Raw genomic sequence first — 13,430 nt, 5'->3', positions numbered from 1 at the left:
TCTATAATTCCATTTGCCTGCCTGTCAAACTTTTCCCCCAACCTTATCCGAAGTACATGACCTAGTTTTCTGGTAACATGACTAATCTCCATTCTAACTCCTGGTTATGTACTTCCTGCACCACCATTCCTCCCCCTCACCCCAACTCTGGAACATCATCTCTTCTTCATCTCCTATGCATTTATCCTGGGAGACATTGCATTGATGGTTGAAGGGGGTGGGCTGAATCCAAAGGCTTCTGCAGATGGGGTCTGCACAGGAACCTCCAGGACATTGTTTGGACTCCATGGCAACAGAGAAATAAACACACCTCCAGATTCCAAATTCCAGTCTGATGTCATTCCCTTACAACTTTCGCTGAACTCCAACTGCCATCTTATTTTCTAAAGAGTTGGAGAGCTGGGCTCTGCCCAGGCCCTACTGGATGGGCCAGAGGAATGTAGCTGAGAGAGACAGAATTTTGAGGAGAGTGAAAGAGAAAGAGATAGGGGTGTATGTGTGTGTGTGTGTGTGTGTGTGTGTGTGTGTGTGTGTGTTCCCCCTGCATACCACAGGCAAATCCAGCTCTCTGCTTGTTTGTTTAGGGCCTGAATTCTAGCTTTAGTCCTTGCTGATCCATTCCTTCTACCTGTAACACAGGTCCCTCATCATGGGGACCAGAAAACTGACAAAACAACTGAAGAAAATCGAACTCAGTGATGAGAGTTTCAAGAAGGATTCCTCAACCAAAAACCAGAGGCAGCAAATTTTGCGGACCCCAGTCCTCATGGCCCTGATGAAGAGTGAGTAGAGACATCCATTTCCATTTAAAAGAAAGTTCCAGGGATTTGGAGATTATGTTATATTATAAGGGATAAGGCCATAAGCCAAAGAAATAAAAATTTAATGGTAATATTTCAGTGATGGGGAAAATATTGATGGAAAGAATGGGATTTTCTTCCTGGTTCCTTGATATCATATGACATTGAAAGCTAGTTGCTTCACCGGTGATGGATAAGGATGTCCTTGTTCATTGTACCTAGGAAGATGGGGGTATTTCAGATTGGGTGGATTAACTTTTCTCCTTGCCTTCTGCTTTTTCCTTGCTAGGTCCTGGGCCTGGGAGGTACCTCCTTCCAACTTGCATAGGCTACCAAGGTCATGATGCCTCCATGCACAGAGCACCAGCCTACACTTTCCACACCAGGCACTCAGACAAGTGTGAGATTCTGGGGAAGAAGTAGGAATGGAGAATGGGAACAAGGGGGAGGTGGGATGGGGAGGGCAAATTATGAGGGGCAAGCTGAAACCACTTTTCCTTCCCAGATTTGGTATAACCCTGTTTTCTGGAGAAGAGTATCTTCAGTACTTCTGTAGGATGTGGATATAGGAATGGGGGTTTATGGTGTTTGTGGAGGCTGAGATTTGCCCTTCAATAAACCTGGTCCTGAAAATATGGACTAATGTTTAATAAACAGGAGGCAGTATGGTCTGCTGGAAAGAATTGAAGTCAAAAGCTCTGGGTTCAGATTCTGACTGATACTTCCTATCCATGTGAGAGAGGGCAAATCACCTGACCTTTCTCTACTTTTAATTTCCTTATTTTAAAATAAAGGAATTGGATTAGATAATCTCTAAGGAGCTCTTTCAGCTCTAAATGTGTAATATTATGTTGCTCTCAGCCTAGTTTTTTTCCAGACTGGGAAGATTTTATCATTTAAGTCTATCCTGGGAGTCGTAGAATTAAATTTGTTACCTCATACCTTATGGACAAGGCTTTCCAAATGTAAATTCTCCTTCTCCTCTCTTCCCCCCCTCTCCCCCAACTCAGCCAGCAGGGTTTTTATTCAAGTTTAGGACATAGTGACAAAACTCACTTTTAACAGATTTCATGGTACTCTGGGTTGAATGAATTATGTCACTGTATCTTTGAGGAGGTCACTAACCCACTTTTAACTCTTCTGGAGAAATTAGAACAAGGCTGAGGCCCTATAAATGAAGCCTCACTTAGAATTATGATTTATTGAAGTATTATTTGCTTACAGATGTTTTTCTATGAATCTGTAATTTCTTTCAAATTAGTTCTCCACTAATCCAAGTTTGCTACATTTATTAATGGTGTATTCTCAGAGGCCTTTTGGTCCTGCCATCTCTCCTTTAGCAAGATGTAGAACAATGGAAGAATTCAAACCAAGATAAGTGACTCCTTGTGGTGGCTAATCCTGCCAGGAGCAGGCACAGACATAGCCTGGAAGTCTCGTTGTTACCCCTCATATGCATCCTGAGTGCCAGCCTATTTGTTCCCCTAAGAACCCTTGAGAAAGGGGATACTGCTGTAGGGCAGGGGGTGTGTGGACTGTCCATCCCTGTCTGAGGAAGTTACTATTATGAACCAGAGACTGGCTTTCAGTTTGACACACATATTGTTCTTTCATCCCCTCCACAGGTGTTGCTGACACAATCAGTCCTGGGCCTTGCTATTACTGGGACCCCAGGCTCACCCGCTTTGGGATGTCGAGCTGCCCCCAGGTTCCAATGGAAGAACGGATTCCAAACTTACGTAAGATGGCATTGGGCTGTCACTAGGGATTGGAAGGTGTGGGCTGGTGAAGCTTTCGGTTAGGGTTTCATAAGAAGAGGATTCAAGAGGGACTTCATGTTGCCATCTTGGATATGTCCCAGAGTTGGGGGCAGTCTGATTCCCCTCCTCTGGAAGGAGATGGAGAAATAGGGCATTTGCTAGGTGAGAGAGAAGTAGAGGAAGAGAGGGAGAGGAGAGAGAGGACCAGAGGTTGTAGTTCATCAAAGTTTACCAAGATCATCCAATGCAGGGGAGATGTGGGGGGGGAGCAAAAACAGAATCAAAACAATGGTCTCTGAAGCTGTGGAGGTTAGTGCAGAATCAGGGAGCAGCATCTAGGAAATGACATTTTGTTTTAAGTAACTTCTTTTCCTGAGAAGATGCTCCTATGGGGGCAGTGACACATTGGTTCACCATCCTGCTTCTTTCTTGTCTATTTGCATCCACCGTACCATGGATTAGACTGCCAACCCAATGCCCTCTGCACTCTGCTGCATTGCTGTGGGCATGTTACAGAATCATGGGAAGCCAGAAACGGCCTGGGAGTACTCTTGGGTAGTGGTGCCATGGAGAGCTTACTGGGCATCCTATCTCTGTAATCTGCTGCATCTTGCTGATGAAGACTTAAGACTGTAGATGTGCCCATGGGACACTCTCTTGGTTTGTGTGGAGCGCTTCCAAAGCCCATGTCCCAATATCTCTATGTTGCCAATCTTGATGCCATCATTGCAACGTTCATGGATGCCCCAGAACTGATACCCTAGTGCCAGTGTAATGTCATCATGGACATTGACATGACAACATGGGCCCCTTGGGTTCAGAACTCCCTCTCTGAGTATACAGAAGGGAACAAGCATTTGTTAAGTGCCTACTATATGCCAGGCACTGTACTAATGCATTACATCTATTATCTCAGTAGTAGGATAGTATCTTCCACACTTCTGTAGGATGTGGATATGGGAATGGGGCTTACCATGTTTGTGGAGGCTGAGATTGCTCTTCAATAATCCCGGTCCTGAAAATATGGACTAATGTTCTCAGGATCTCAGATCTCAGGATCTAGTTGATCTTCACAACAACCCCGGGAGATAGCGATACTATCGTTCCCATTTTTTGTAGTTGAAGAAACTGAGGCTGATAGCAGCTAAATGAATTGCTCAGGGTTTGAGGCAAGATTTGAACTCAGGTTTTCCTGATTGCAAGCCCAGTGTTCTATCCAGTGCTCCTAGATGCTGCTGCCTCTTGAGAAAATGCCTTTTCCCCACTCATACCCTGATCCTAGGCAGCAGGTGTAGTTCAAGGTTGTCCATGGCATGAGGAGAGGGAGAAGGGCTGTGACTAGGAAACTGAGGGGAGAAACATGCAAGGTGTAGGTGGGGAAACCGAGACCATGATATGAATTATACTTAGAGGAGAGATTGAAATAAGTTGGGATTAGGAGAGGATCCTCTTCCTCTGGTGACCAGGGTGTGCCCATCAATCTCCCACCTAGGGGAGGTAGCTGGAAGCTGTTTCTAGCCTGGGTTCCTACTTCCCATCATTCCCTAGGGTAACTCTACCTCCTTTTTTACCTCTGAACTTTCTCCTGCTTTTAGAAATGGAAATCCCCAGTGCTTTGGAAACAACTGTTAGCACCCCACCCAGAACTCTTTCCTTGGATCCTTCTGGGTTGGAGTAATGCAAACACTCATGGTGTGTCTGTGGTTTGCCCGATGGGTAAGAATGAAATGATGTGTTAGGAGGAAAAGAAAGGCTGATCCAACCAGACGTTAAGTGTGCTCTGTAGATCACTCTGGAAACACTTACGAAAAAGCCTGTGGCTGTGCCTTGATTTCCCAACATTCTTATCAGTTTTGACTATTTTGTTACACTGATGGGGATAGTTTGTGATGACCTAAACTCGAGAGTCTGGAATTCACTATGTCTGATTGTGCAATTGTGTACTGGAGTCATTCCCGAGGGGACAGGAATGTAAGAATTATGGTTAGGGATCTAAAAGTTGTGATTGCAAATTCCCATGACCTATGATAACATAGATATGACTGGGAGAATAGGGAAGGGCTTGTAAAATATCATCAATGATGCAACTATCTTAACAGTCACTGGGACACAGTGCCATTGCCCAAGATCTTTGATGTGCATTATATATCCATCAACTGGGCAGTACAGAACATTGTTAAAGCGATCCAGTGCAACAGAGGGAGACCCACAGGCACAGAGGGAAATCCGGTCCCCAGAGCCCCACAGAAACCTTGTCTGGCTCTTCTTCCTGACATCACAGCCAGCTCTGCAGTGTGAGAACCAATTTAGAAACACTGGTTCACTTTTGAACTCTCTGCTTTTATAGATTGCCTGAAGTCAATCTAAGAAACAGAAACTGGGGTCCTTGTCAGGATTAGGAGTAGACTTTCTAGGTCACAGAAAATTATCCTGATTTCCTCTTTTTTCCTTCTGAATCTTGAAGCTCAGTTCTTCACACAAGTTAGACACCAGTACTGACTGGCAAGGGAACTTTAACCCGACCTGCTATTTTGGCTTGGGCTGATTTGCCCCTGCTCAGGCAGCCTGGTAGACCTCCACACTCAGGGGCTCACCAGACTTATTATGGAGACCCAATCATCTTTAGGTGTGAGGCAGCTCAGCACCCCAGAACTCGATCAATCCATCAGCCTCAGCATCTGCCCCACCCCCCTCCATTCATCCCCGGGAGTACAGGCAAGGAGCAGCGCTCCAGACCTTTGACTTCCTTATGGTTATAATTATCTTTGGCACAATCAAATTCAAGTTGCACAAGGATTAACAGGAGGAACTCTTATGATTTATGAACATTTATGACTCAAGGGACATCTAAGAGAATGGCAATAATATATACATTCTGTTTGAATATATACATACACATATATGTAGGTATATGTGTGTGTATGTGTGTGTACACACATACAGAGGGTAGAAAACAGACCCAATGGCAGAAGTGGTGAAAAGACCAACTGAGGCTTGAGCTGACTCAAGGTGGAGTGGGCCAGCTTGAGAGAATATTGATTCCCCCTTCACTGGAAGTTCTTTAGGCAGAGGCTGAATGACCACTTGTCAGGTCTGTTGGGGCGAGGATTCTTTCCCAGGATGGTTGGGGTCCTTTCCAACAGTCTGTGATTCCATTCTTTTTATGGAGAAGGAAGTTTTCCTGCTGGAGAATTATTAGCATTTCCTAGTAGGAGTTTAAGTTGTCAGTTGCCTGAAGTATATGACCCAAAAACTGGGAGAGTCAGGAAGGTACCAGTTGCTTGTACCTCAGGTTTTGTCCGTAACAGACTGTTCTGATCTGGGACGAGTCATCTAGGAGGAGATACATCTTGAGATCTGAGGAAGAAACTCAAGAAATGCCAAGCACAGACCCTTCAGGGGTCTGTGAGGAACAATAGATGTGATAACTCATTTGAGAGGTTGATGGGAAAAGAGGAAGGGCTGGACTCAAGAGGGAGAACCTAGAGAAGAAGGAAGGGGGGGACAGGGACGAGTTAATCTGGAGTCGAGAGTGCAGGGAGCCCGGAGAGCTCAGAGGCAGCCTCTGTCCCCTGAGATTATCCAATTTATCACCATGGGCAGATCCTTGGATCTTTTTTGTCAGGTTAGTGAGGAGTGAATTTAGCCTGATAGGGAATGGCTTGGGTAAGACAAAGGGTCAGCCAGGAATGTATCAGGAAGCCCTCTAAGATTGGGGTCCATTAGATGAGGTTTGAAGACTTAGGTGGATAATGAAGTCTCCTCTCATGATAACTCCTCTGGTAAAAGTCAATCTGGGGCCTGGGGCCTGTCCACATGGACTTCAGTAAATTGTTTGGTTCCTGGGGAGGAGACTTGAGAGAGTCTCTGGGGGATATTCATCCTTGAATGAACAGTTGGATGGTTATAGTAGAAAATCAACCTTGACGAATAGGGTTTGGTGAGTTAGGTGACCATTCCCCCTCTATGGCAGGCAGATGTATGGGACAGGGGACCGGCAATATGGGCAAGGTGGCCATTGCTAGGATGGTGTATTGGGCTGTCTGCATCTGTATGAGCACTTCATCAAGTGGTCCTGGCAGCAATTCAGCTTGCCCAAAGAGGACTCACCGAGGAAGGACACATGGAAGTCCCTTCTCCAGCACAGTCACCTTGCCATTGGGAGGAAAGGGCATGGGAACCACTTTGATTTATTTCTTAGCAGAGAAGGGACAGATTACTTGAGTCTACAATGTCACTGAGACTGTCTCAATGATCTTCGGCTGGTACCTTGACATCAACACCACAGACAGGTTTTGTACTAAGTGGGCTCAAAAGGCAAGATCCCTAGGGAGAAAATCAGGAGAATTTGAGCATGGAATACATTCATCTGACCCTGATGATGAGATCAGTGCCTGAAGGGAGGGAGAGACGCCATTGCACTGGGACTAGAATGAAATTCTAGTCCGTATCCATTATCTGCTTCTCCTAATTTCTGATATTTTAGGAAGAGATGACGGTGGGAGGGATATAATTTTGCACCAAGCTGAGTTTGTGGGAGTCCTCTAATCTCATGTGAGTAGGCTTTCAGCCAGTAGAAAATGAGTTTTCTACAAACATTCTGAGCATGATGAATGCTGGGGTATTGGCAAATGTCTCAGCAATACTTTAACATTTAATCAGTAACGTTCTTGCAGAATTTCTGGATCAAACTATATAGTGTGTTCAGATAATATCCTCCTTGTCTCTTACCAGGAATAGAAGTATGTACCATGGGGATGAGAAGTAATGACTTGCCTACTTCAGCACGGCTCATAATTAAAGATAGAGAAGTGTGCATTCTGTCAGGAACTGGTAACCTTTGGAAGATTCTTCCTAAAGCTGGAAGAGCTAGATCTAAACACTCACCATTGGAGGTCCAGAATTAGCAGCATATTGCAGGTGCTGTAAACTTTTGGATACCAGCATCTCTCCTGTAGGCAGAGAGATCCAGGACCTTTGTTCTAAGACCAGCCTTAATATTGCGGCTGCAGAGCAGATTGTGTTGACAGATGTTGAGAGCATGAAAGTGATATTTATTCAGGGTATACTAGTATGGTTTCACAATCTAGAATGCTCCAGGGAGGTTTTCCTTTCTGTGTATGCTTCTGTTCCCCTGTATTGTTTCTATTTCTGATTATATCTTGTGCAATGGATCATAGGGGAGCCTGACTGAAGTTTGGGGCTCACAGAATACTGGAAAGTTTGTTCAGTGATGATTCTGGTGTAAGGACCATCATAGCTATGCTTTTGATAGTGCCTCCTGACCTCCTTCCAATTCTTTGAAGTCATAGAACACTGAGACACAGAAACTCTTAATAGGGAACTGAATAGGAAAAAGATTCACTTTTGAAGGAGGCAGTTGTGAAAACCCAGCAACTTTGATCACCCCAAATCCTTCAAGTTTGTATTTTGTGGAAACTGATAATTACGTCAGCACAGCCTTTGATCTCTAAAGGTTGATAAGAAATAATAGACATGATAATAGTCCATTGGAGTGGAAAGAGAAGAGGAAGAGGACTCAAGACCAAGAATGTGACATTGATGTGTCAGAGAGAGAGGAAGGACTGAATTGGGAATCTGTGGTCCTATTTATTAATGCTGGTGGAGAACAATTGTTAGTTAAGGCAGGGAACAATTGGCCATCAAACCTGTCCCGGGAGACATGACAGTATTACTTAGAAGGGATGTCACTTTCAGGAGTTTGCTGGAGCCAGGTCTAACCAGCTTTCTAGAGTCAATTGTTAACTTTTCATTGTGGTCATTTATAACTTGGAAATTGAGAAATGCTACAAATCAAGGCTTAATTTTATTTATTAACTTAGGCTAAAGAAAGTGATGGAGAAAATGTTAATTCAGATCAAACTTATATGTGGAGCCAGTTGTTAAACATTTACCAGCATACCCCCATTTATGATCCATATTGATCACAATAATTCATTTTATTTGAAGCAGCCTTGTGTTCCTTTGGGGTGTCACGCTTTGGAGATGCTCCTGTTTTTGAGATTTTTCCCTTGAGGGGATTCTTGTGGGTAGAGCAAAGAATATATGTTGGCTTTATTTTGTGGTTTGGATGCTGGCAGGGGAGGGATGGCTGTGCAGCTAAGGAAGGAGTTTTGGTAAATGGTGAGGAGAAATCTGTATGAATGAGAGGAATTTGGGAGCTTAGAGCCCTGTTCCAGTGAGATGAAAATGTCAGTGAATGTGAAAGCTTGGCTTGGGAGCTTAGCTGGTCCACGGGGATGCAGTGTGAGTTTGGGGGCGTTTATGGTTTATCTCTCTTGTAGATTCCGGTGTTCTCCTGGGACCCTCGCATTGCTGAGCAGTGATTAGAAAGCATGGTTAGGGACCAGCCAAGATGGTGGAATGGCAAAAAGCAGCAGAGCCAAGGTCTAGCTACATAACTATTTCAAAAATATCTTGAAAATTACACCAGACTGAGATTATGCCAGAGTGTGATTGAGAAACATGAGGAAAAAAATCATATATTTTTTCCAGCTCAGTGTAGGAAAAGACAAAAAAGTTCTGTGGACACTAGAATTGGAGTCAAGCCAGAAGTGACACTGAGGAACATTCCAGCTCAAAGACTGAAAGAGAGCTGAGGCTGTATACCAAAATGAGAAGGATCCCCAGATCTGGAATAGAAGGGCTTGGCATTTCAGGGAACAGGAAGATATATCAAATGGCAGCAGTCACTTACTTTCCAGGGCTAGATCATAGATTCAGTATGAACTGACTAGTGGGGTTTTGCTGAAGGGTGAAAATGGAGAAAAGGAGGGTCATGGGCTTCTTGACTGATCTAGAAGAGAGTACAGAGGTGAACAGCAGGTTCCAGATTCAGCCTAAATCATAGGGAGTCTTCTGTCACTTTGAACATGCAGAAATTTCCAGCTGGGTGATGGGAGTCTTAAAAGCAGTCTGGTGGAGCTGCAACCAGGGGCAAGTCTGCAGTTGTGTTAGCTCAGATCCAAACCCAAGTCAGGAACTTGCAGAGTTCAAACATGAGAGCGGTGCGCTGAAGGCTTACGGGCCCCCGGCCCGAGTTTTCTCTGAGATTCTGGAATAATACAATATTGATTACCCAGAGAAAGTAGCAGGAGCCAAGAAGACACAAAACAGAACTGAGAACAGCCAGTCATTATCTCCAAAAGAGCTCTGTCTCTCACACAAAATCTAAAGTCAGAAAGTAAGGCTGAAAAGAAACCATTATTATGTTCTGAATGCAGGTCGTTTTGGAGTGAAGTTAGAACAACCCAATCTTTCAGCCTTATTGGCAGCTGGATTGGATATGGGATAATTGATGTGCTGTGTGTGTGAACATGATTGGAATTGGTAACAAGAAAACTTGAATGCAGTTGGCAATGCCCCATATGACCACCCTGCCATCCAGGCCTAAATTCTGTGATAGCTCTGATTTAGTCTCAAAAATAGCAACATGTGCCACTTTTCAAGTGTGCGCCACAGATTGCTTGCCTGAAATTGCCTGCAATGTCTATAGAATCTTGTTCCTGAAGGGATAAATCCGATTGTGTTTTACCATCAGAGGTTATTTTCAATCAAAGATTGCATTTCATAGCTAAGTTTGGGAAGACCTTCAGACATATTAGAAATGTGGATGCTCATTACAAGAACCTACCACGTTACAGGTCAGATGATATGGAGAAAACAAATGTGGAGAAGCTCTAGTTTTGTTGCTTTTCTATGGCACATTTGCAACAGAAATTGATATATATTTATTTGATTTTTTAAAAGAATGATGTTCTCCTTGCTAAGGGAAGTTCTCATTTCAGTTGGACCTCTATTCCTTTGTCTTGTCAATGTTCTGAAGCCCTAGTGATTACCTGTCTCAGCACAGAAGATGAATATATTCTGTGGTCCCAGAATACTCTGCTGTGATCATGAGACTGGAGAAAATGGCAAGGGAAGGGGTGAAGAATAAGGGCCAGATCCACATCCACATCCCATATCCCACACTTTGCAGGGTGTGGACCATAGGTATTGGCTAACCAAGCATTTACACAGTGAATATTTCTTTATCGTTCCTCTTCTCTTGCCGTAAGCCAAACTTTGTATGACTGTGGAAATGACAACTCCATTTGTGTGGGGTTGCATGGAGAATTATGAGGTCTTCATGTCTTGGATTGTAGATCATATCTTTGATGCAAGTAGGACAAGTGTTTCATGTATAAACTCTAGGAGTTTGGCTTGAGAGTAGCTGCCTCAGCTTGGTCATTCTAAATGAAGTAGCTATGTCAGTAACTGGCCAAATTACTGAGCAGGGCTCAAAACTCAGACTTATAATCTTTCCTTTTTGGTGCTTTCTTGAAATGACATTTTCCCAATGGGCTTTCCTTGGCTATCAAATTGGAATATGAATTAATAACTCATAAATATCTCATAGCTCAGACCCTTTCCCACCAAGAATAAATCTTCCCTCCTAATTTTTCCCCCTGAGGCAATTGGGGTTAAGTGACTCGCCCAGGGTCACACAGCTAGGAAGTGTTAGGTGTCTGAGACCAGATTTGAACTCAGGTCCTCCTGACTTCAGGGCTAGTGCTCTATCCACTGTGCCACTAGCTGCCCCCTCCCACCTCCTATTTTGTTTGACACCTGAAAGGATTACTCACTCACATTTAGTTTAAATGGACTGTCACAGTGACTAAGAAGTCAACAGCATCAGTTTTAAAGCTACCGAGAAGTGGGCCATCTCTTGTTCCCAGGAAGGTCTGAAATCTCAGTTTCTCCTACCTGTATTGTTCCTCAGACGACACTGCAGATTCTCTTGGTAGGAGATCCTAATGACCACTGCTCCTTCCTTCCTTTCACAAGGCATTTTTGCCTTAAAGGTAACTGGTGTGGGGATCTTTTACAGCCAGTGGATCCTGTAATACTCACTTGATGCCATTTTAAATTCCTCAAGGTCCTTCTAGCTACCAGATAGATTAAGCCACTGAGAGCTCTTTCATAGACTCAGTAGAGGTGAGATGGTCTGGAGTCTTCTCAGGGTTCCCTCTCACTGGTCCTCCAAAGCCCAGTGATTCTCTTTTTAAATATCTCCCATATAAAGGTGCCTTAGAACAATCACAGGAACCATTCAAGCAGTGCCAAGGTTAGCAAATTAGTCAGTAAGGATTCTCCCATTCAGCGAGAGCCTCAGAGTGTCTCTGCGTTTTTTCTTGTCTGGGTTGGAACCATCATCCCATTTTCTGGGAATGGCGGCAGGATTAGGGAGAAAGATCTTGATCAAGTTGATCTGTGACAATAGCCATGTCCTCCTATTCCCCCTTGAGGAGACATGTTCTCCTGGGGAAGGATTTGAGATGATTGTGCATCATGGTTAGTCAACAGTCCTGTACCCTGCTAGGAACTGGGGGTGGGACCAAGCCAAACGGGGAATCCATTTGTAAAGGTAGCTTGCTGTCGGGTGCCTTGGACCTAAACTCTCATTCCCATCGCGAGCCCTACTGCTTTGTCTGAATGATGTCCCCTTTGACTTCTAGGTGTGTGGTCTACACCAGCGCCCTGTACATACTTCTGGGAGAAGGTTCATCCCCCTGGTGAGCGCCGGTCACCTCAGTACTCTATAGGCTACCGCTATCCATATGGTGTATCTTACCCTAACCCGGCCCCCAACCAGTATCCACAGCCCTCCCGGCTGGGGTACAATACCCCTGTTAACCATTCTGCCCCATGTTATAGTTTTGGTTCTACTACTGCCCGAGGGGATATCAACAAGGATTTATACAGAAGCCCTGGCCCGGCAGTCTACGACCAGCCGGAGCCATCAATTTACAAGACTCGGAGCCCTAGCCACACCATGGGCAAACCCTTTGGATTCCCTCGTGACCAGACACACTACCCAGGTCCTGGTTCCCACGACGTGGAGACAGTCATCGCTAACAAGCCCCAGGCACCTTCCTTCTCCATGGGCGTCAAACATTCACCCCACCTCACTCCACTGATCGTGGATATAGAGGACTGATCCTGTCCGCACCCCTCCTCTTTTCCGTACCACCGTGACTCTTTTCCTCCCCCCCCTTCATGATTATAGGGCAGCAGTAGAAGGGGCCTCTGAAGGTGAGCTTGGTTACTTTTCTCAGGATAATTTTAGAGCCTGCCTTCAAGCTTGCTATGCCCTGGTGCCAGTTTATTGATGGGCATCTCTCCAGTTATACCCTCTGCCCAATAACACTCCCCTCAATTAGGTTAAGAAGGATCTCCACTTTCCTCCCCAAAATGTATGCATTTTTTCTTAAATAAAATTGACTTTGGTACAGTGGCAGAAATGGTCTCATTTGAGTGCCTAACACACAGAAGACCCTAAATTAGCTGTTGAATTTAAAATTTAAAATTAGATGAATGAATGAACAGATAAAAGGTGAATAAATGAAAAAGTGAGTGAATGAATGGAAGAGATGAGTGAATGGATTTAAATAAGACCAAAGATTTCATGCCATGTTCATGCTTGATGATTACTGTCTTTCTCCTCCTTGTGCTTCCCCTCATTGATTACATTAGTCTGAAACCAATGTAATTGAAAAGGACTGGAGGGTTTATTGGCAGATTGAGATGGAAGTGCATGTTGAGTTATTGGGCCATATGCGGACCTTGGCAGATGTGCATTTGCGTTATGGTGTATTAAGTATGGATGTGAATCTCTGAATGTCTGGCTAGCTTGAGGCAAAGTTCTGAAGTCCTTATTTTCCTGCTTTGTATTCCCTCTGTTTCTCTTAAGGGTTTCTTGTCCAGGGAAAAAAATTATCTGACAAGCTTCTTCCCCTTGAGGCACTACCTACATCCTAGTTTCCATGAGGAGATCCATTCTGAGTATAAGTTTTGAAGTTTGGGAATC

General features: G+C 44.3%; 1 protein-coding gene across 1 annotated transcript; it reads left to right on the top strand.

Annotated features, from left to right (window-relative positions):
• The first annotated feature begins 544 nt into the window (after positions 1-544).
• ODF3L1 (outer dense fiber of sperm tails 3 like 1) lies at positions 545-12,849 on the top strand. Its single transcript, XM_051973987.1, has 4 exons — positions 545-782; positions 1,090-1,200; positions 2,426-2,539; positions 12,079-12,849. The coding sequence occupies exons 1-4, from the start codon at positions 650-652 to the stop codon at positions 12,558-12,560; spliced, it is 840 nt and encodes a 279-aa protein (XP_051829947.1). The 5' UTR covers positions 545-649; the 3' UTR covers positions 12,561-12,849.
• Positions 12,850-13,430: the final 581 nt, after the last annotated feature.

This window comes from Antechinus flavipes, chromosome 2, assembly GCF_016432865.1.
Source record: "Antechinus flavipes isolate AdamAnt ecotype Samford, QLD, Australia chromosome 2, AdamAnt_v2, whole genome shotgun sequence".
NCBI lineage: Eukaryota > Metazoa > Chordata > Mammalia > Dasyuromorphia > Dasyuridae > Antechinus > Antechinus flavipes.
The sequence above is the reverse complement of the archived record's forward strand: the minus strand, read 5'-3'. Positions and strand labels throughout refer to the sequence as shown.